Source organism: Pyxicephalus adspersus, chromosome 9, assembly GCF_032062135.1.
Source record: "Pyxicephalus adspersus chromosome 9, UCB_Pads_2.0, whole genome shotgun sequence".
Taxonomy (NCBI): Eukaryota; Metazoa; Chordata; class Amphibia; order Anura; family Pyxicephalidae; genus Pyxicephalus; species Pyxicephalus adspersus.
Genome location: NC_092866.1, coordinates 39294601 through 39316305, shown reverse-complemented (window position 1 = coordinate 39316305; position 21705 = coordinate 39294601). Strand labels below are relative to the sequence as shown.

The 21705-nt window shown below is 39.2% G+C and overlaps 2 protein-coding genes and 1 long non-coding RNA gene across 5 annotated transcripts in view; 1 reads left to right on the top strand and 2 right to left on the bottom strand.

Annotated features, from left to right (window-relative positions):
* Window positions 1-2955: 2955 nt before the first annotated feature.
* B3GAT3 (beta-1,3-glucuronyltransferase 3) lies at window positions 2956-17888 on the top strand. 3 transcript variants are annotated; one of them, XM_072421625.1, is made up of 7 exons: window positions 2956-4991; window positions 7670-7799; window positions 8383-8495; window positions 9884-9998; window positions 11282-11612; window positions 12039-12329; window positions 15856-17888. In XM_072421625.1, the coding sequence occupies exons 2-7, from the start codon at window positions 7702-7704 to the stop codon at window positions 15952-15954; spliced, it is 1047 nt and encodes a 348-aa protein (XP_072277726.1). In that variant the 5' UTR covers window positions 2956-4991; window positions 7670-7701; the 3' UTR covers window positions 15955-17888. The 3 variants fall into 3 exon arrangements, with proteins under 3 accessions (XP_072277726.1, XP_072277727.1, XP_072277728.1); XM_072421626.1 differs by lacking the exon at window positions 2956-4991 and having other exon boundaries at window positions 7505-7799; XM_072421627.1 differs by lacking the exon at window positions 2956-4991 and having other exon boundaries at window positions 7506-7804.
* LOC140337811 (uncharacterized) lies at window positions 5051-8093 on the bottom strand. The gene is made up of 2 exons (XR_011922127.1): window positions 7627-8093; window positions 5051-6240 (listed from the first exon to the last, which is right to left on the bottom strand). It is a non-coding gene; the product is annotated as an uncharacterized lncRNA (long non-coding RNA).
* A 7-nt stretch (window positions 17889-17895) lies between the features above and the next one.
* ROM1 (retinal outer segment membrane protein 1) overlaps window positions 17896-21705 on the bottom strand; it is a 24645-nt gene continuing 20835 nt past the window's right edge. Inside the window, exon 3 of the mRNA XM_072421628.1 lies at window positions 17896-18657. Coding sequence (XP_072277729.1) covers window positions 18457-18657 — 201 coding nt within the window. The 3' untranslated portion in view covers window positions 17896-18456. The remainder of the gene's footprint in view (window positions 18658-21705) is intronic.

Genomic DNA, 21705 nt, shown 5'->3' with positions numbered 1-21705 from the left:
GTCTGCAGTTTGCCAATGAACATCTGAATTATCCAGGGGAGAACTGGGTGAAAGTGTTGTGGTCAGATGAGACCAAAATTGAGGTCTTTGGCATCAACCCTCTGTTTTTGGAGGTGGGGGAGAAATGCTGCCTATGACCCCAAGAACACCATCCCCACCGTCAAACATGGAGGTGGACACATTATGCTTTGAGGATGTTTTTCTGCTAAGGGGACAGGACACCTTCACCGCATTGAAGGGACAATGGACGGGGCCATGTACCATCAAATCTTGAGTGAGCATGTCCTTCCCTCAGCCAGGGCATTGTAAATGGGTATTCCAGCATGATAATGGCCAAGGCAAAACACACGGCCAAGGCAACAAAGGAGTGGCTCAAGAAGAAGCACATGAAGGTCCTGGAGTGGCCTAGCCTAGTGGTCTCCAGGATTTTTTTAATCCCATAGAAAATCTGTGGAAACCTTACTGACTTGGAGAGGATCTGCAAAGAGGAGTGGGACAAAATCCTTCCTGAGATGTGGGCAAACCTGGTGGCCAACTACAAGAAACGTCTGACCTCTGTGATTGCCAACAAAGGGATTGCCACTAACTACTAAGTCATCATTTGGAAAGGGAACAAATACTTATTTCACTCATTACAACGCACATCAAGCTCTGATTTTTGAGCTCTGGGTTTTTGAGGGTTCTGGGAGTGTGCCGTAAATAAGGCATCAATGTACCAAAGAATCTTTGGGAGTGTTTCTCTCGATGTTGAGTAGCTTCAATTTTATCTACCGTCATTATAGCTTGAAGATGTTGTAGCATCTGAGAAAGACCTGGAGGGTTAGACTCAAGCCACATCTTGAGGATACATTTTTTGGCTGCTAGATAACAAAGGTGTTAAAATTTGGTTACCGATGGTTGTGTAGAGATAGCAGCGGGGGGATTCACTCCCACATTACCATGAAATAAGGCCAGCTGCGGAAAGATTTGTCTATTGTCTCCAGTTACTAAACAGGAGACGTCAAAAACTTTAGACCAGAATCTAGATATAACAGGGCAGTCCCACAATAAATGTCCCTTTGTCACATATTGGTATTTGAATGTATTATGTACATAGTCCTTTTCTGAGTAAATTGTCATGGTTTTATTTTTTTGTTTGTTTTTTTTTTTAATAGTCTGACATTTGCACTCATGTTGATTCGCCACCACACAACTCCTCTGTTCATTTGTGGTAGTGTTATAGGTTCCTTGTGCTGTGCTGCCTGATCTTAGCCTTATTGTATACAAACACATTTCCACTTGTTGTCCAAACTGGTTGTCAATTAGTTGTACAGCAGAGTTGCATACTCTAACACACCTGATGGTGATGGAAGGAGGTCCAGGTTGCCAAGCACAACATCAAACCATATTGATTACCAAGCTCACAAGCAGGGTCAGGCACACTTGGAAATGAACAGATGTTGTATTGTTGCTTAACTTAATGCCCATTAAATACTGTAGTGTATGCATTATTTAGGTGTTTACACAAAACAAATAGTACTAGTATATCAAACTTCAAGGGCCAAATCCACTTTGTGCCAAACATTTTCTTGCTTTTCCATCACTTCAGGATGTTTCTGCAGGTTTGAAAAGCATTTAAGATCTTGCATCACCCGGAAGATGACTCATCCTCCGGGGTGATGTGAGGGGGGGATTTCCCTGCCTGTTCACAGAGACACCGGAGCTGCTGCTGCTATCGCTGCTGCTGCTATCGTTATCTCCAGAGACATGCAAAGCACAATGCAGGATTTCTGCATTGTGCTTCACATCTCACTGCAGATGCCAGCAGCAATAGCAAATTCTAGGCGGTGACCACCCCCGGAATTTTGTATTGCTGCTGGAGGAGCTGCGGGGATCGGGTAAGTATTTTCTTTCAGTTGTAATCCAATTGTCATATATATGTATATAAATATGAATACAGTCCCAAAAAGGGATATAAAGTAATTCATAGTAATATATTCATAATGTACAAAGATCATTATAAAAAGAAATTTCGATAGATGAATAAAGGAATATGTTAGGGTACAGAGACACTGTGTTATAATTGTTACAGGAAAGATTTGAAGCTAACTGCTTCGTTCAGACCTGGTGAATACGTTGCTTTTAGGTTGACTATCCATTTGGTTTCTACTTTTCGGAGCCTTTTATCTAAATCGCCTCCTCTTGGATTGGGGTGTGTGTTCAAGGCCAAAAAATTTAAGAACTTGTGCACTCATGTCTATACATACATACATACATACATACATACATACATGCATGAGTGCACATGAAACAAAACAAGCAATATACACAAAAAAATAAAAACTTACCTGTGCAAAAGTGCGGTGCATTTTTCAACTGATAAAACACAGTTCACGCGCACATAGCGGGTCTGCCTTGGCTCACAACTATAAGCTACACACTCCTGAAGTTTGGCGCACAACTATGCGCATTAAGCAACTGAGTTTTAACAAGACAATTGTGCTGTTTTTAGCCTTTCAAACAATTCAGAGAAAGGAACAGCTTAAAAACAATCACAATTGACTTTTTAACCTCCTTGCTGTTAAGCCCGACCTTCGTACGGGCTCAAAAAAGTTGCTCTTTTCGTTAAGCCCGAGATTTTCCATACATTAAAATCCCCACTTACTCAGGTAAGTGGGGATTTTAATGTAGGGAAAATCTCGGTCCCCCTGTGCTTATCCAGCGTCAGGTTCGTGTTCCAGCGTCGTCCCCCGTCAATCGTCGTCCGTCGGTCTCCGTTTCCAGCGTCGGGTGCCTTCTCGTATACCAGCGGGACCAGGTAAGAAGCCGGCCGGTTTCTTACCTGCTCCCGCTGATCATCCAGTGTCGTTCTCGTTCCAGCGCCGGATGATCTCTGAAACAAGAAGCCGTCCGGCTTCTTGTGCGTGCGTGATGACGCGCGTGTGCGGGAAATTCAAATAGAAACTCATTCATTCATTTTGTATTGGATTCAATACAAACTCCTGTATTGAATCCAATACAAAATGATTCAAATAATTACAAAGTATATAATTGGTGAATTCAAACTGTCATTTTGTATTGGATTGAATACAAACTCCTGTATCCAATCCAATACAAAAAATAAAAAAATAAAATAAAAGTAAATAACTTGGAAATTCAAATTTATATTTTGTATTTGATTGGATACAAACTTGCGTATCCAATCCAATACAAAAAATAAAAAAAAATAAAATAAAAGTAAATAACTTGGAAATTCAAATTCTTATTTTGTATTGGATTGGATACAAACTCCCGTATCCAATCAAATACAAAATAATTCAAAACAAACCCCCAATAAATACAGAATCAAAGTTTTAAAAATTGCCACTTATTCCCTGGATGGCTAGTGTGTAAAGCTACGTACACACGGCAGATTTTTATCGCCCGATAATCGGCATCGGCCAATTATCGGGCGAAAATCTTCCGTGTGTACAGTCGGTGTCGTCCATCGTCCGGACGACCGACCTGCAGGATCCACGGACGATGGACGACAGCCGATCGTAATGAAAGGGAAGGGGAGAGCGCGCAGCAGGGTGCCGCTCCGTCGCTCTCCCCCTCCCCTCTCTATAGAGCATGAACGGTGCTGTATGTACAGCATCGTTCATGCATCTTGCAGCCCCTTGTCGTTGGAAAGGATCGTGAAAGATCCTTTCCAACGACAAAAATTGCAAGTGTGTACGCAGCTTAACACTGTGTCTTATCTTACCTTTGCTGATCTTCGCCTAATTTCCTTTAATTTTATTAAAAGTATTTTTTTTTTACATGATTGTGTGTTTCAAACATTTTTTATGTTCATAATATCTACTAGAACCCCTGTTCGGACATATTTCTGTAAGTTACAGGTCTACCATTTAAAAAAAATTTTCATGAAAAACAGTGGATCACTTTTGGTACAGAAATCTAGACCTCAGTGTAACGCTCAGGTGGTTAAACAGTATGTCCTGGGAGATTGGAAAAGAGATCACATAACAACAAACCCCCAAAAAACAAACAACATTTTACAAACAACTTTATTCAAAAGAAACATTTTCTAAAGTCCCATTAAATATAAAAAAACAAAAAAAAAAAAAACACACACAGTAAATGACAAAAAATTAAAAAAAAACACATGTAAACCCACAATTCCATGTAAAGCCAAAATAGTTCAAAAATGGCCCAACAAATATTGCATTCAAAAAATACTTACCAAACCAATATACAATTTTGACCTACGGACAGACGAGAATAAGGGAGTGGCAAAAGGAAACACTGACACCTCTTGACACACCTCTAGGGCTAATACGCCTACGGGGTTTCACATGCAAATGCACTTGATTGACTGGGACTCCAAGTCCTCACCTATTTTAGGCGGGGAGCCAAAGCATTCAGACTCAGGACTCCTGACTAGATATCTGGCAGCAGAATACTATCACTTATAACCAAGAGGTAAGAACAGATATTTTCAGGCTCTGTATCGGCTATATTAAGCTGAATGAGTACTTCACCTGTAACAATTTGGTTATATTCCTAATAATTTTCATTACAAATGGCTACTAATAATGCTGATTTGTTTACCATCAATTGCAGTAAGCACTTTATATTTGTGAGCATATCCATAATCCATACCCTACTGAAGGGCAGTGAACTATATTATAATAAAATATTATATTCTTTCAGATAATCCCTACTCGCAAATATATCTATTTATCTAAATATAAGAAATTTATATAATGCCTATAAAAATGAACCCCCCCCCCTCTCTTCCTATGAGTGGACATTTTGTTTACTAGTTTCCTATATCTATATATTTAAAAACCTATGTAAATACTACCATACTACCTTGCCATGAGATAGGATACCCATCATTTACTATCCATTATTCATTATATTAGCAAAGTTATAACCCTAACCCATTTATTAATTCTAAACACAATCATTTATTTCCTAGATCCTTTTCCCATCAGGACACCAGTGCCATGGAAGTGATACTACCGGTAATAAATTTCTGAAATTGACGAATATTAAGTGATCTTTACATATAGACAGACACAGATTTTTAACACTATGCATACTTTAATATACACCTATTGATTTTGATCTTGTTCTCTATATACGAGGGGGTGCTGAGAAGTTCCCGGCTTTGCCCAGAAAGAAGAGAACCAGAATTATGAAATAACACATTTATTCAACAAATTCCCCCTGAGATTGATGCACTTGGTACAGCGTAGCTGCATCTTTTCCAGAATGTTCAAATAAAAGTCCTTTGTCTGGGCCACAAACAGGCTCTCTGCAGCATCTCTGACGTCAGAAATGTCCTCAAAACCTTGCCCCTTTAGGTGTTTCTTCAAATTTGGGAACAGATAATAGTCCGAAGGGACCAGGTGAGGTGAGTAGGGGGGATGGTGGACCAATTGGAAACCCAGGGTGTTCAATTTGGCAGCCACAACAGACGTGTGCGCAAGTGTATTGTCCTGCAATAAAAGGATCCCTTTGGTCAACTTTCCACAGCGTTTCGTCTTAATTGCCTCCTTCAGCTGGTCCAGGAGGTTAGCATAATACTGTCCGGTGATATTATAGCCTTGAGGTAGGTAGTCCACCAACAGAATACCGTCCTTGTCCCAGAAAACGGACACCATGATTTTTTTGGACAATTTCTGGGTTTGGAATTTCTTCGGCCACGGGGACCCGCTGTGGCGCCATTCCTTTGACAGTTCTTTGGTTTCAGGATCATAGATGTGGAGCCAGGTTTTATCCTCAGTCAGTAACCTAGCCAAAAAGTCCTGTGCAGCTTCAAAATGGGCCAAAACGGCTTTAGATGCTTCAACTCGTTCCTTCTTCTGATCCCTGTTCAAACATTTCGGCACCCACTTCGCTGAAAGCTTGAGTCTCTAGGATAGTAATAACAAACACAACACACTCCAATGAGATGTCAAGTATCTGGGCTATCTTTTTTGCGGATATTCGTTGTCCTCAATATTTAGCTCATGGACATCATCACAGGTCATTTGAGGTTGGGGGGCGCCCACTGCGGAGCTCATCTTCAACGGTGTATAATGCCCTTGTCTTGAAAAGAGATATCCAGGTTTTGACAGTGCTGTAGGAAGGACGCTTCTCCCCCAGTGTTTGTGACATGTCAGTGTGAATGTCCTTTGCTGACTTTCCCTGGAGAAACAAAAACTTCATGACGACCCGTAACTCCAATGACATAAAACTTGCTTGTGCCTCTGCCATCACAGCTTCTCACTAAAAGAAAAAACTGTTTAAGAATCGCAAAGACCTGATATTTGCACAATTACATACTAAGATATTAGGTTGTCATATGCCCCCACACTCATTTTTCTATTTCATCTGGAAGGGGGCAAAGCCAGGAACTTCTCAGCACCCCCTCGTATAACACAGTAGAACAACCAGGAACCTAGCCTGGATTTTTAACAATTCTGAAACAAATACTAGAGTGTGAATTAAATGTATCACACCTTGCTTCAATACTATTACTTCTGATTCCCTAAAATTTTTTACATGTAATTATGATATAACATATTGACAATATAAATTTGTGTTATTGTTTATTATTACAATTGCATTCAATTATACTATATGTGTATAATATTTCACTGTACAGCGATATAATATTCTCATCATGTTCCCTGAGGAAGCCTAACCGCAAAACGCTCCGGGATCGAGAAATTGTGCGCAATCATTTACTCTCCTTTTGAAAAATAAATTTTAGCTGCCTCTGTATAGTGATTTGGTAGAATCTCCCAGTGAAATTGAACTGGGAGACGCCTATCCATAATATTATGTGATGCTTTGTTATGACACCTGTCTCTATACCCATGATTGTGGTTTATGTATAACATTGTATGATAATATAATACATGTTCTCTGTCATTTTTACTAATTATAATTCAAAATCTTGGGGTTGGCACTCTAACATGTACCAAAGGAAAGAGGTTAGGTACCCTCCCCTAGATACTGTTGTTCAGGAGTATGCAATGCACACAAAGTGCGGTGGGTAGTGTTTGACAATTTTTTGCATTGCTGCAATGCATGTTGCCACAACTCATTTGTTCTGCACCAGGTGAAATTTACTGGTAATAGCATCCAATTAACAGTACATTAAAGACAAACAGTGTGAAATGTGTTGTAGTGAGTTGCCAGAAGAAGGGATTTGTGCATTTTCTGATCTGTGGTGGTTTATAGGCAGTCCATTCATAAACCACATGAGTCAATGCATGGCAGCAGATCAGTGAATTTGAATATATATTCAGGACGGTCGTGTGCGATGCCATGAAGTTGCAGGGTGTGCAGAAGATGCCTACACAATGGTTTGACACAACCATACACCTTATAAATAGATATTATTAACACGGGGCAGTGTTGTCAGCATATCACATAAAGTTCCCAAGCAATGATTATGAGATCATTTTTACCAGGTATACTTTTTAAAATTTCAATAATAATTTAAAGATTTTATGTGATTGTAGTTATTAGGTTTGGCTTTACTTTACTAATTCCCATGTTCGCCATCCTCTATACAATATAGTCAATGAATATGCTACCGCAGCATTTATGTGCCTGCCCTCCAGAATCGAAATTCCTGTTTGGTAAAGAACACAATTGAATTACCCTAAACTCCACCTCAATGCTCTGTTGTTTCTTTACTATGCAGATGTATGCACCACGTGGCAAACCCAACGCTCGATGCTCGTGACGTCACTAACAGGCGCGAGGTCACCTGAAAGACCCCTATTGCTTCCGGTTCTGCTGCAGATGAATGGGGACGTACGAATAATTCCAATGTGAGGTGATAAAAACTGGTTTGCTGTGTAAATGTATATGTTATAGAAATGACTGCTCAGCAATGTACGGTGCTGTGCTCCCTTTTCATCTGCATTGCATTTACTTTGCATGTAACTAATAGACTGTAAAATAGGTTTGTGCAATATGAGTTCAGAAAGCGTTTGATGCCAATTGTAGATAACATTTTTTATTGATTTTTAGTGTAGATTTTTTGTCTGTGTAAGGTCGAAATCTGATATGGGGCAATTAGTTTCTATTATAGATGTAATATGTAAAGCTGTAATGAAGTTAAGTCCCTCTCGTTGGTGACTTTTTTACGAACGATTTTTTGCCCAATCGATCGTTCGTCGTTCGATTGGAACGATAAAAATTGGAAGTGTGTACGCACCTTAAGCTGGAGTCCTGATAAGGATGTGGATAGAGGAAATGCTGTTTTGGTTGTTTTAAGGGAAGTGAGGTGCAAGAAAGTTTAAAATACATGTAACACACACATAATGTGAATACATTCACTGTTATTACTCCTGTATAGCTCATTTTATTACAATTTGGGTTTTAATATCTGTATTGTAATTTTATTCTCAGTGTTAGGTTCCGCAGCTGTTCTTTCTTCAACATGAGGCTGAAGTTGAGGAATATTTTTCTTGTGTATTTTGTGGTATCGAGTGCTGGTCTTATGTATGCTCTGCTACAACTGGGTGAGTTGAAGTTTTATGTACAAGTAAATAACTCTGTCCTTGGACATAGTAATGTTATGCTTATTTCCTGTTTTACAGATTAAGTTCCTCACCTGAGGATTCTACCATATATTACATCATATATGCACAAAAATACATTTGATTGGCATGATAGACAATAAAAGCCACCTGAAAACAGTAGAACCCTGCATGTTTATAAATGTAATCCACACTGTAATACCTCTTTATACAGTAGTAAGTGTATTAACACTCCTTAGGTATCTTAGACATTTTGTTCATGAAGTGATAGTACAGAGAGTGCATATTATTTCAGTTTAGCAGTCCTTAGAAGTAGTAGCAGCTCTGCTCATCCTGATAGAAATCTAGTATCCTTATAACAAATAACTGTTATCTCAAACAATGTTACTAAAGCTACGTACACACTTCCAATTATTATCGTTGGAAAACGAACGACGAACGATCAATAATCTTTCAGAAACTTTTTTTCTAGGTTTTCCTCCTTTAAAATTGGGTGCGTCTTATATTCCGGAGCGTCTTATACGGCGAAAAATACGGTAATCGCTTTGAAACAAAAGATGCGTAAAGGGAAGGTGCTTGTAGTCCAAATGGGATTGTGTGCATTTTTTTTTGTTCTGTTGCAGTGTATAAGCAGCTTGTTCATAACCACGTGGGAAATGCACAGAGATTGAATATGCCCTAAACCACAGGACAATTCAATGCAATACATTGTTGTTGTAGGATCTGCAGAACATGCCTACACACTGACATGGCAGCTGTCTCTACTGGGAGCACATGGTAGAGTGACAAAACAGGATGAGTGATAAAACAGATAAGACACAGGGACAATGTTCTCATCCTTTAACAATAAATCTCTGAACAAGTCCAGTAAATTGAGTTGGTCTGATTTATAAAAGCTTTCCAAGGATAGAGAGGATACACTTTCACCAGTGAAGCTGGGTGATCCAGCAAACCAGGAATGGATCTAGTCCAGGATTCAAATAATTTACAAGCAAGAAGGTTAGCTGGATCACCCAGCTTCATTGATGAAAGTGTTTTCTCTCCAGCCTTTGGTGGTGTAGATGTTCTTTGAATGAGTTCCACCAGATGTACTGTTGTGTCAGAGCCAAATAGTTTGATTTAGGTTGTATCTGACTATAACACTATTTAAACTTGGCTTTTGAATCTTCAAAGCATTTAATACTAAATGTGACCTTTTTTAGGAGTGGCTTTTTTCTTGTAACCCTCTCAGGCAAGTCTCAATTGTGTTTGTATATTGCATATAATTATGTAAATGTCTTGTTCGTATATTACATCTAGTGAAATGGTTTTAGTGTTTTAAAAACTGGCCTTCTACAATGACCTTATATAATATCTTTCATTGTCTGCAGGCCAGCAATGTGACTGCACACACTCCACAAATTATGCCTTAAGGAAGGAACAACTGAGCCATCGTGGTAAAGAGAACTTGCCTATTATTTATGTAGTAACCCCAACTTTTGCAAGGTAAGTAGTAATCTTATCAAAACCTTAACATTCCCTATGGCCATTATTTAAATACTATTAAAAAGAATCAGAACCTACAGAAAACACCCTATATTTTTCATATAATGATAATAAAACCTTTTACATTACTGCCTGTGTTTCTAATTTAAAATTATTTCTTTCTATTTAAAATAGTCTAACATTGTAGGAACAGCTACATCTAATTTCTGAACACCTCATACCTCTGTTATGGGGATTAGAAGAGAGGGAAGAGAGTTGATTCAGTCTCAACACACTTCCTATTTTGGGGTGACAACACTACCCCTCCATATAAGTACAGAGAGTGATTGCTTTATTGATGGTACAGAATATGGTAATGGCAGAATTACCAGGTAAAAATCAGGGGAAAATGCCTGATATTAGGACTAATGCAGCCATCACATCCAATAAAATTCAATATTTTAGGCCTTAAGTTTAGATTGTTTTTTTACAGCCTAAGTATTTGAACATGTGTGGATATCTGTCACTGTCATACCTGTCACAGAAGTGCTCAGACTGCAAGGGAGGGCCAGAACTAGATAGCAATTAGGCTCTGCTAGATGCACATGTGCCAGTTGGAAGTAAGAGCAGAGTGAGCAGAACCTACACCTTATAGGTGTGTAGCTCCTCTTTTGTTCTTTAATCTATGGATGGGAGGGTGATATAATGTATTCCTTAACTTTAGAAGAGGAAGTGGTGTCACACAGCAGACTGTTTTTTGGCACTGGAGCAAGAATCACGCTTAGCAACTTAACAAAAATGAGTACAAATCTTTTGGTGAAAGACAATTCATAATGAATTCACCTGTTTGTCCAGAGTTTACTTTAAAAGATAAATGCTTTGTAGTACCTGAACATAGCATTGTTTGTCTTAAAATTATCCTTTTATCCTCGAGGACCAAGTTATGGGGGGTTGCATTTCAAAATGTATATGTAAACCTAAGCATTAAAATGTCAAATAAACTTTAACATGTTACATTAATTTTAAAACTATTTTTAAATCTGCAGCTTTTAAATAGTACTTGATGAACTTCTCATAAAAGTCCTTCCTGTTATAGGGTCAATAGCAAGAAAAAAGACATGGCCAATGCAGCATTAGTGTTATAGCTATTGTCACTTTTTGCCTTAAGATTTCGTATTTATATGTAATAAGTTTTAAATGAAGTCTGTCATATGAACACTTGTTTTTGTATTATTTTTTTTCTGTTTATCAGTATTTTATGTACAGAATAAAAGTTTAATTGATCTGCCTTGCTTTGTCCCCAGGCCCCATCAGAGAGCTGAGCTTACCCGTCTGTCTCAGACATTACTTCTAGTACCTTCCCTGCACTGGATTCTAGTAGAGGACTCTGCGGAGCGTACTGCAGCAGTGGCTGAGCTCCTGGCACAGAGTGACCTGCCTTACACACACTTGAATGTGCAGACTCCACTGGCAATGAAACTGAAAGACTCTGATCCAAACTGGCTAAAGCCACGTGGAGTGGAGCAGCGAAATGAAGCATTACGCTGGCTTCGTGAACACAGGTCCCCGGGAGACCGCGGAGTTGTGTATTTTGCAGATGATGACAACACATACAGTGTTAAAATCTTTCAGGAGGTGAGAAGTATAGAATTTTTTTTGTCCATGCTAACTAGGGGGTTGTAAGGTAAGCAGCAGGATTGAAAGAAAAAAAAAAAAAAAAAAAAAAAAAGAAAATTTTTTTTTTTTTGCTTTATGAAAAGGCTTTAAATATCTTGCTTTTAATTCCTGTCCTGGACATATAACAGGGCATAAGGCAAAAACACCCACCTTTGACAGGTGCTTCCAAAATTTGCCTGCAATTCTGCTCTAAAGGATGCATAGATTTTCCACAATGTTAATATTCCTGAGAGAGCCTAGGAGGTACTGGCATACCACTTTCAGTAGCATTTGGATCCAGGCAGAAAATTGACTTCTGGTAGCCTCTCTGCCATTGTGAATGTGTGAAATATTTTGTATTCATTTTAATAAGTTTTTTTAAAATTCTAAACTATTTATTTACAGATGCGTTATACCCAGAAAGTTTCAGTTTGGCCTGTTGGGCTAGTCGGAGGTCTGAGATATGAAGCACCACTTGTTGATAATGGTAAAGTGATTGGCTTTCACACTGCCTGGAAGACACACAGGCCGTTCCCTATAGACATGGCGGGATTTGCAGTGTCCTTGTCGTTACTCTTAACCCATCCAAATGCACGATTTGACCCGGACGCCGAGAGAGGTTTTCTCGAAAGCAGCTTACTTGGACAACTTGTTACTTTGAGAGAACTGGAGCCACGAGCAGATAATTGCACTAAGGTTAGTGTGCTTTTGATATTCGTTACAATAATCAACTATAATAAAAACAGTCATTGTTCACTCCATACATGCATCTCCTAAGCCCCTACCTGTAATATGTATGCATCTCACTTAATCTGCTTCTTCATCTTAAAAGTTCATAAACAACAAGAGTCACTACAGTGCAGCCCTAGAATGCCAGAAATGTAAGTGACTAAAATATTCCTAGAATTTCAATGGGGGAACCCCGTTATGCCAAAACATTTCTCCACTGTCGTCATGATAACTCCTTACTCAGAAATATGAAACCTGAGAGCATAAACATTATTTAGCACTGATATAACATCCTATTCCACCTGTTGTGGGCCAGACTAGGGTAACCATTAAAAACTAAAACCTTTTTTTTAGGTTAACAGCTGACTCTGATAACCAGAATCCACTTACAACCAAAATATCATGTATGGGAGATCTGATTGTTATTATCTTCCACAATGGTTTCATATTACCTTCTTTATAACTTGCAAAATATAACTGCCTTTTACTTTATGGTAGCTGATTACCTGGCATTGCCCGGGTATTTAGTTTTTGCAATCTTATATTATACAGGAATAGGAATCAAATAAAGCTATAGTGTTAAGCAAAAGGCACATTGTCACTGAGCAATACACACACACATACATACATACATACATACATACATGCAAATATACCACAGTGCTGCACAAAGATCAGTGGTGCACTCACATGAGTCTGAGTCATATGTCTAGCAAGTTTGTTTTAAATGTCTCCATGTGTTTCCTAGTGATCACACACACACATATATATATATATATATATATAGCTTTGACATATAGCTCAGCGGTGCACTCACATGAGTCTGAGTAATATGTCTAGCACGTTTGGAAATGTCTTCATGATATATATATATATATATAGCTTTGACATATAGCTCAGCGGTGCACTCACATGAGTCTGAGTAATATGTCTAGCACGTTTGGAAATGTCTTCATGCGTTTCCTAGTGATGACATACACACACACACATACATACAAATATAGCTATGACATATAGCACAGCGCTGTACAAAGATGACTGGTGCACTCATTTGAGTCTCAGTCAAATGTATAGCAAGTTTGGTTGAAATGTCTCCATGTGTTTTTGAGTGATGGTGGAACATACACGCATACATCCAGTTTAATATATATGAGCACAAGATAAAAATTATTTCCCAAAAAGCTGATGTTAGAGAAAGGTAATATTTATGGTGTTTCATAAGATATTAGCTTTGTTACTTTTTCTTAGTAAAACAAGGATATTTTTTAAACAACACTTAGTGGTAAGATTTGATTACATTTACCTGATCATACTCATCCAAGAAATATTAAAGTAAGCATTTAGACTATAAAGCATTGAGTTTAGAGACACAAATATACATGGGAGAGTTGGCAGTAGGCTCACAGATTTTAGTGCAAGTTTGTATACTGTTAATGAAGGTGGGCAGCATGGTTGGCTCACTGGCTATTTGTGTGGCCTTTGCAGCGCTAGGTCACAGGTTTGAATCTTGGCCAGGGTGCTATATGTAAAGAAAATTGTATGTTCTTCCCTGTGTCAAAAACATGTGGGTAGGTTAATTGGCTTCCCTTAAAAATTGGCCTTATACTGTATTAATGACATATAACTATAGTAGGGACATTCAATTGTGAGCTCCTTTGAGGGTCAGTTAATTATATTACATAGGACTTTGTGAAGAGATGCCTAATATGTTGGCGCTATAAATACAAGTATATAAATAAATTGTTTTTGCCCAAATCCCTTTATGAATAATCACAAGGGAAACAGCTTCCAATATTACAATGGTAGCATCATTTTTTATATGAATGCCTTCTCAGAGCTTCAGCTGGCAACAGGAAGAGATAAGCAAACCCTTGTTGCAAGTCAACATTCAGAGTGAACTGACCTGGTTCAAATCCAGCATGTTTAGACAGAGCAGTTTGATAAACTGGTCAAACTGGCACAATCTTCTTTATTAATTTCGAGTTGCAGTACCCTCCTTCCCGCTAGCTGCAGAAACAGCAAGTTGTAAAGTGTAGGTCAGAGGTCAGCAGACTCTGTCCTTTAGGCCAGATATGGCCTAGCCAGTAGTTTGTTCCAGCCTAACGCCTCCTGGCTGATCCGGCCTAAAGCCAGCCAGCAACGCGTGGCTCCGGAACCGTGGGTTGCTTGCCAGGATTAGGCCAGAACAAACTGCTGGAGCCGTTTGGAACTGCTGGTGGTGTTGCTAGTTGGGGGGAGGAGCCATTAGGGAGGGACTTGGAGAGTCCGGCCTAGTGTGCTACTGCCCACCCCAAAAATGGCCTAGTGGATGAAAAGGTTTGCAGACCTCTGGTGTAGGTGATATATAGACATCTTTGCCCATTACCCCCTGTGGTGGATCAAGCCCACTGATGCTCTGCAACCATTGATTGACCTTTTTTTTTGGGTAAACAGGGTACCCAAACGGTTGGCCTCCAGGTTTTTTGTACATTTCTAATTTTTAGGATCTTTATTCCTACTCAAGTGACCATATAAAATGGTACTCATAATTCCTATTTTTTTCATATTTAACTTTTCAAACAATTCCTTTTTTTGGAAATCTTCCCTCATAACATAACAGTACCTTGGAAATTACCTTGCAAAAGTAATTATATGCTTTTATGAGATGGTTCTTCTGAAAGCACTACCAGGGTTTGAACAGCATGTGATAGACTATGGGCCAGGTTTGCTGGAGACCTTTAATAAATCAAGCCCTGTATGTATCTTCTCCGTGCATATGTATACGTTCTATATGTGATAGACTATGGGCCAGGTTTGCTGCATCACCCAGGTTCACCAATGAAAGTATATGTTCTCCAGTCTTGGAGACCTTTAATAAATCAAGCCCTAAATGCATTGTCTCCGTTAGTATGTGAGGGCCAAAAAGGTAGATTTTTTATTTTCTGGAGGTTTTTGGAAATGTCTGTATTTTTCGTTGGATATGTGTAGTTTTGCTAGTTACTAGTAAATCCTCAGGAAAGAAGTTGGTAGGATGTATTTTATATTATCCTAGCTAGTGGGAATTAAAGTAAAATTAAACTTTCCTCCCCTTTAGAGACCCCAGAAATCTTTGCTTGATTCTCTTCTGGCTTTGGTATCTTGGCTCAGCCCTAATTTTCCTTCTGTAATGAAAATCTGCCTGTTTGCATTTTTTAAAAATTGTTATGTTTTGTTGTGCTTTAATGTGAGAAATCTACAATTTGTTTTATTCAAACTAATTTTCTTTTAAAATACTAACATTTATTTCACCTTATTTACTTGCTCGTTCTTGCCTAAAACTGGTATAGAGCTGTATAGTTATTATAAATTTGTAAACATGCCAGGGATCAATAAATCTATGACTAGAACAGTCAAACCATATGTTTCTGTAAGATTTTTATATTGCTGTAAATCAGACAACACCCCTGGTGGTGTGCCTAGCACCTGTCTTCTCACTCCTTTTATCATTTTACTGACAAACGACTCTCCCACACAGGTCTGGGTGTGGCATACAAGGACTGAAAAACCAAAACTCAAGCAGGAAGATATGCTGGAAAAACAAGGGAGGGGATCCAACCCCAAAATATTTGTGTGATGTAGTCCATGTTTGACAAATTGTACTTCAGTTTCAGTGTGACACATGCTTGTCCATCAACTCCAAACAAGAGTTGCTGTTGCCATATAAGTTGCTGTCCACTGTGGGATACAGAAGGGCTTCCCAGACATGTGAAGATAATCTGGTAGAGCTAACTGTTCAGGCTTCACTTGTGATACTAATCACAATATTTTATGGAGACCCTGTGATGGCATCAGTATCAGGGCTGCCAGTACTGTTATGGAAATTCCAGTTGCTTAGCTGTGTCTAGCTTCAGTAATTTTGAGTCGTACACTACATAATTCACTACAAGCTTACTCGTTAAAGAAGATTGCACAGTGTTGACGCTGTGTTAGTTAGAAATTTTCAGGAACAATTAGCTTTATTAATTTTAGATGTTTTATTCTTTTATTTTTATATGAATATTTAATTTGTGTTTGTTCCATGTGTGAATTTATTGCTTAAAGGGAACCAGCAAAGTGTGGCTTCAGACCCTCAGGGTGGCCTTCATTAGCACAGACAGATGCAAAATTGCTGTTAGCATTTAGGTAAAACCCCTCTCAGTACTGAGTATCAACGTTCCAAGCCTCGCTCAATTGCTGCTGACATCAGGAGGTCTCACAGTTTACTTACTGTTTTTCCTATTTTGCAAAAGGTACAGCGGGGGACATAAGACTTTATAGCACTAACAGCAAACTGCTCAGTGATTTCATTTCCAGCAAAAGTGGCCTATGAGAGGGCCAAGCATCTACCAAATTAATTCCTAGACATCACTTGATAGAAAAATGTAATCAAGGAGATCTAGGAAACCACATACGCAGGAAAGACTATTACTATCCATTAAAATCAAAATATCAATTTAGAGTGGACTGAATAAATAAACTGTGCAGACTTTGTTGTTCCTAACTTGTAGTATGCTGGTATTTATTGTGCAGCCCTTGACCCCGGCAGCCAGTAACAAAAATGTCAGAGTATTCATTTTTAAAGGGGCTGTAATGACAGTGAACTCGTCAGTTGTTTCTGGTGTCCAACACCACCTGTAATATGTCCACAGTGTTGAACAGTCTTCTGTAGAAATACATATGTTGAATGGTATTTGTGGCCCCCTGGGCCACAAGCAGTTGAGCAGTAGCAGCAGTTGAGGCACTGACATATTTAGTAAATTCATAAATATTGAAGTAAAACCCTTATCAGACTGCATATGTGTTCCCAAGTTGCAGCAAGTCATACTGGGTGGTGGCATGCAGGTCTATTTATTCAAACAATTTTAGGAAATGTGATCACTTCCTTTTATTGAAGTAAGCTTCATTCTACTTGATTTAGCCTCAGGTGGAAGACTAATTACAAAAAAGAAATAAAAAGTAAATTGTACAATTACCTATTTCTCACATGTTTCCTGGCCATCACTCCTTGCTTAAATAAATTATCACTGACCTAGAACAAACCTGCGCATTTCAGGGTTTTACTTCACTTTCTGTGTACAAAAGGTCAGTCACTTAACCAAGCAGGAAAGAAGGATGGCAGCCCTGGAGGTTGCACTTTCAAGGTTGCTTCAATATGCTTATCTAGACGTGTTCCTAAAAGCAATACATTTGTTACATATGGTTTGATATGTTTTATAGATTTTCTTGGAGAAACTTTTAAAGAAAAAGCCATACCAACCTTCCTGGAAATTTGTGGCGTCCCTTTAACTGCAGATTTCAGATGACACTTGTAATGTAAATGGTCGCGGTAGCTGATACCTCTTCCTTCTGATCCAGTTTTTGTTAATAATCCCCACTTTCTCCACTAACAATTTACTGGCCAATATATTTTAATATTTAATTTGTCTCTCGTCATTTATTTGGAAAGAGTCATTCTTTTTATGAAAATGTAATTCAGTGTCCTTTTTGCATTTATGTGGAACTTGTGCTCTGAGTAAACAATTTACAGTACACAGTCTTGTAGCTTTTCTTTATTTCAAGCTTGCTTACTATCATGCAAATGTTTTATAGTAGTTTACATTCTTGAAATATCTTTTTTGTATATTTATTATGTGTCACTATACATTATCCACATCTGTAAACTGAAGGAAAGTAAATACTTTGTTGCCCATAGTAACCATTCAGATTCTAGTTATGGTTTTGTTTGTTTAAATTGAAATCCTAAAGGGTGAATATGGTTGCTATAGGAAGGATAGGCACCTCCTATCACACAAGCTCCATATTTATAGTATTGTGTTGTGTGTGTGTGTGTGTGCCATATAGCACAAGACATTGGATTGCAGTCTTTTCTTTATTTTCTCTCTGCGGGATCTACACTTTGGCAGCTACAACTGGAAAAAGACTGCCTCCCCCAAAATTTTACCCTACTCTCTCTCCTCTTGAACAGCTGCAGACACAAGCAGGACCTCAGGATCTTCCATACAGTGGGCAGTAAACAATAAGCAGCCTTGGACTATCTCTACAGGCTATGTACAATTAATCTCCAGGACATGTCTCCGTCTACCCATCTGTGATTTGCTTAGCTAGGGGGGGCCTCCCCACCCCCAGCTTCCCCAGCACTTGACTTAAAGAGGGCTTTTGTTTTCTCTAGATTACTGCTAATTGTTTCAACTACACCCTTCTCCAGCAGAAATCCTTCAGAATCCACCTCAACATCTTCTACACCAGTAATCTTATCCATGGAAGTTTGGAGAAAGCGCATGCTCACTAGAACCGAGGCCTACAAAAAAAGAAAAATACAGGTTTGTTTACATAATCTCGTACTTTTCAACTGTGCCTCACATATATATTCTATCCTAAAAAAATGGAAGCATCCTGCCTGCACACATTTTAATACCTTTTTTAAATATTGGTAATTGCTTATCTCATGGGCCATTGTAGAAAAAAGGGCAGCAGCAGTTCCACTTCCTTAAGCTGCATACACACGTGTAATTATTGTCATTGGAAAGGATCTTTCACAATCCATTCCAACTACAAAGGACTCCACAATGCATGAATGAGTAGAACAGCACCGTTCTGTTTTATGGAGAGGGGAGGGGGAGAGCGACGGCGCGGCACCCTGCTGCACGCTCTCCCCCTTCCCTTGCATTAGGCTGGTCCATCGTCTGTAGATCCGCGAGGACGGTCATTCGAACAATGGAATATGGGCGCTGTACACGCGGCAGATTCTCCTCCGATATCGACCGAGAACCATTGGACTTTTGTACGTAGCTTAAGAGAGCATTCCTCCTCCGACCTGTAATTTCCCAATGAAGAGGACGTTGATAAGGTCATTCAGAAAGTTTCCCTTGCAATCATGTAATTTATGCTGTCTGTACATACAACCAGGGTTTTGTGGAGTTGGAGTCGAGGATTTGGAGACAATTGTGGGTACCTGGAGTCAGAGTCGATAAAAATGTGCCAACTCCGACTCCTGATAAATTTAAATTATAAATAAAACAAATACAGGAAGTTCAAATGTCCTATTTCACAAACAATAGTCATAATGAAGTACCTCTCTGATGTAAGAATAAAGCCCAGTGCATAGTTGTATTTCTACTAATGTGAAGTTCAGCTGAGTTGTTATACAACCTGACTAACATTATTGTAATCTGGATTATGTACATTACAAAAAGTGTTTTCATTTAATTTCAGATATAATGTGTTTAACAAGTTCATTTGAGTGTAAACAAGTGTAATGATATAGATGTAGGTGAGTGCTATGGCCTGATGTGTGTTCAGGTGTCCTGTCTGCACTCTCCATATATGCTCCCATCCAGGGCTGAACTTTAACATCATTTTGCACACCACCTAATACTAGGAAGCTAGTTAGGTGTCCCCCCTGGCCCTAGAGCCTCCCACTACCCTGTCTTCAGCAGAAGATCAGCAAACAAAGATAAAGGCAGCAGCGTCTGCTCAACTTCCTCTGTCTGCTAAAAGAGCTTAGAAGAACTTGGAGGAACAGCTTTTTGGATTCAACTCTTAAGTGTTCATGTTTATTTTAAAACTGCATGGCTGCTTGTGTGTATTATGATAGAAGGATGTGTGCATGTTTCTGGATAAAACTGCAGGGCTATGTGTATGTTTGTGTGTATGGTGCAGGAATGTTTGTGTATAGTGCATAATGTGTGTATATTCCTGAGTAAAATGTACGGCTCTGTGTTGTGTGTGTTTGTGCATGTTTTTCTGTGTAGGACAAATTATGTCTATGTTTAGAGCAGGGCTATAGCCTATTTGTGTGTATAGCGTCGTGTTGTATGTATGTTTTCAATAGTGCAGGACTATGTGTATGTTTGTATTTAAATCAAAGAATATGCTAGTTAGTATAACATATTTTATAAAAAGCGGCACCCCATTCACAATGGCAAAAAGTCTGTCAACAAACACCATAAAGTCTGCTGTTTATGAACACTTTACATTATCAAGTGATGGGAAACATTACAAGTGCCAATGTATTCTTGAAAATGATGGTGAAAAACAATGTGATGCAAAAATTAGCAGTTTCAGTGGGTCTAACAAAAATGCACCTACAAGAGCATCAAATTTGAAAAGACACTTCCAGCTGTTTCATCCTAAAGTGTTAGACGTTGTGAATAAGAAACATATCAATGAAAATATTCCATCTACTTCCATCTAATGGGATAAAAAATGTTCAGAAACAAACACACCAGAAAAATTCAAAAACCACATGAAATGGTAGTAAAGAATAGAGTACCACTATCCTTTTTTTCACAGCCAGCCTTTCTAGGCCTAAATGGGGAAATGGCTAAAAAACTTGGTGTTTCTCTGGAAGGAGAAAGTATAAGGAAACTTATAATTGAAGAGGCCAAATGTAAAAAGGAAGACCAACGTAAAGGTCTATTTTGTCTTCATAAAAATGGATGCATGCACACGTCACGGAGTCAAATATTTTGCCATTAACCGCCTGGGCGGTTACCCCGACCTTGGTTCGGAGTAAAAACACTTGCAGAAAGCGTTTACCCTGAACTTTTCTCAGGTGGTTAAAAATGGAAACAGGTGTCTCTTACCTGATGCCACTGTGATCATTCGGTGTGCTGTTGTTCCATCAGAGTTCTCCAGCGTCGTTCTCCAGCATCGATCACCGTCTCCAGTGTCTGTCTTCTCCGTCGGCTTCTTCTTCCCTCGGTGTTCCCTAATGACGTCGTCGGCGCGTGTGCCCATCAGCGGGAAATTCAAATTCACATTTTGTATTGGATTGGATACAAACTCCTGTATCCAATCCAATACAAAATAATATAAAATAAACACAAATACACAATCAAAGTTTTAAAAATTACCAGTTATTCCCTGGATGGCTAGTGTGTAACACTGTGTCTTCTCTTACCTTTGCTGATCTTTGCCTAATTTTGACCGCCTGCTGCCTGCTTTGACCTCTGCCTGGACTCTGACATCTCTGCCTGCCGCCTGCTTTGACCTCTGCCTGGACCCAGACATCTCTGCCTACTTTGACCTCTGCCTGGACCTGGACAGCACCGCCTGCCTGACCCCTGCTATGGCTTCAAGCTCCAGAAGGCATCTATCCACCCAAGATGTGTTGGAACAGTTCACAGACAGCGAGAACGATCTGGAGTCACTTGTGGAGTCCACTGATAGTGATGGAGCTCCTGGAGACCTCTCATCGAAGTCTGAGACCGAGACCACAAGTGAAAGTGATTCTATGGAGGTTAGTGATGTGCGTACCTGGTGTGCGATTGACACTTGTCAGGCCCAGCCTGCGCCCCCTAGGTTTCCATTTATTGGGGTGCCTGGCCTGAAGGTGCACTGTGAG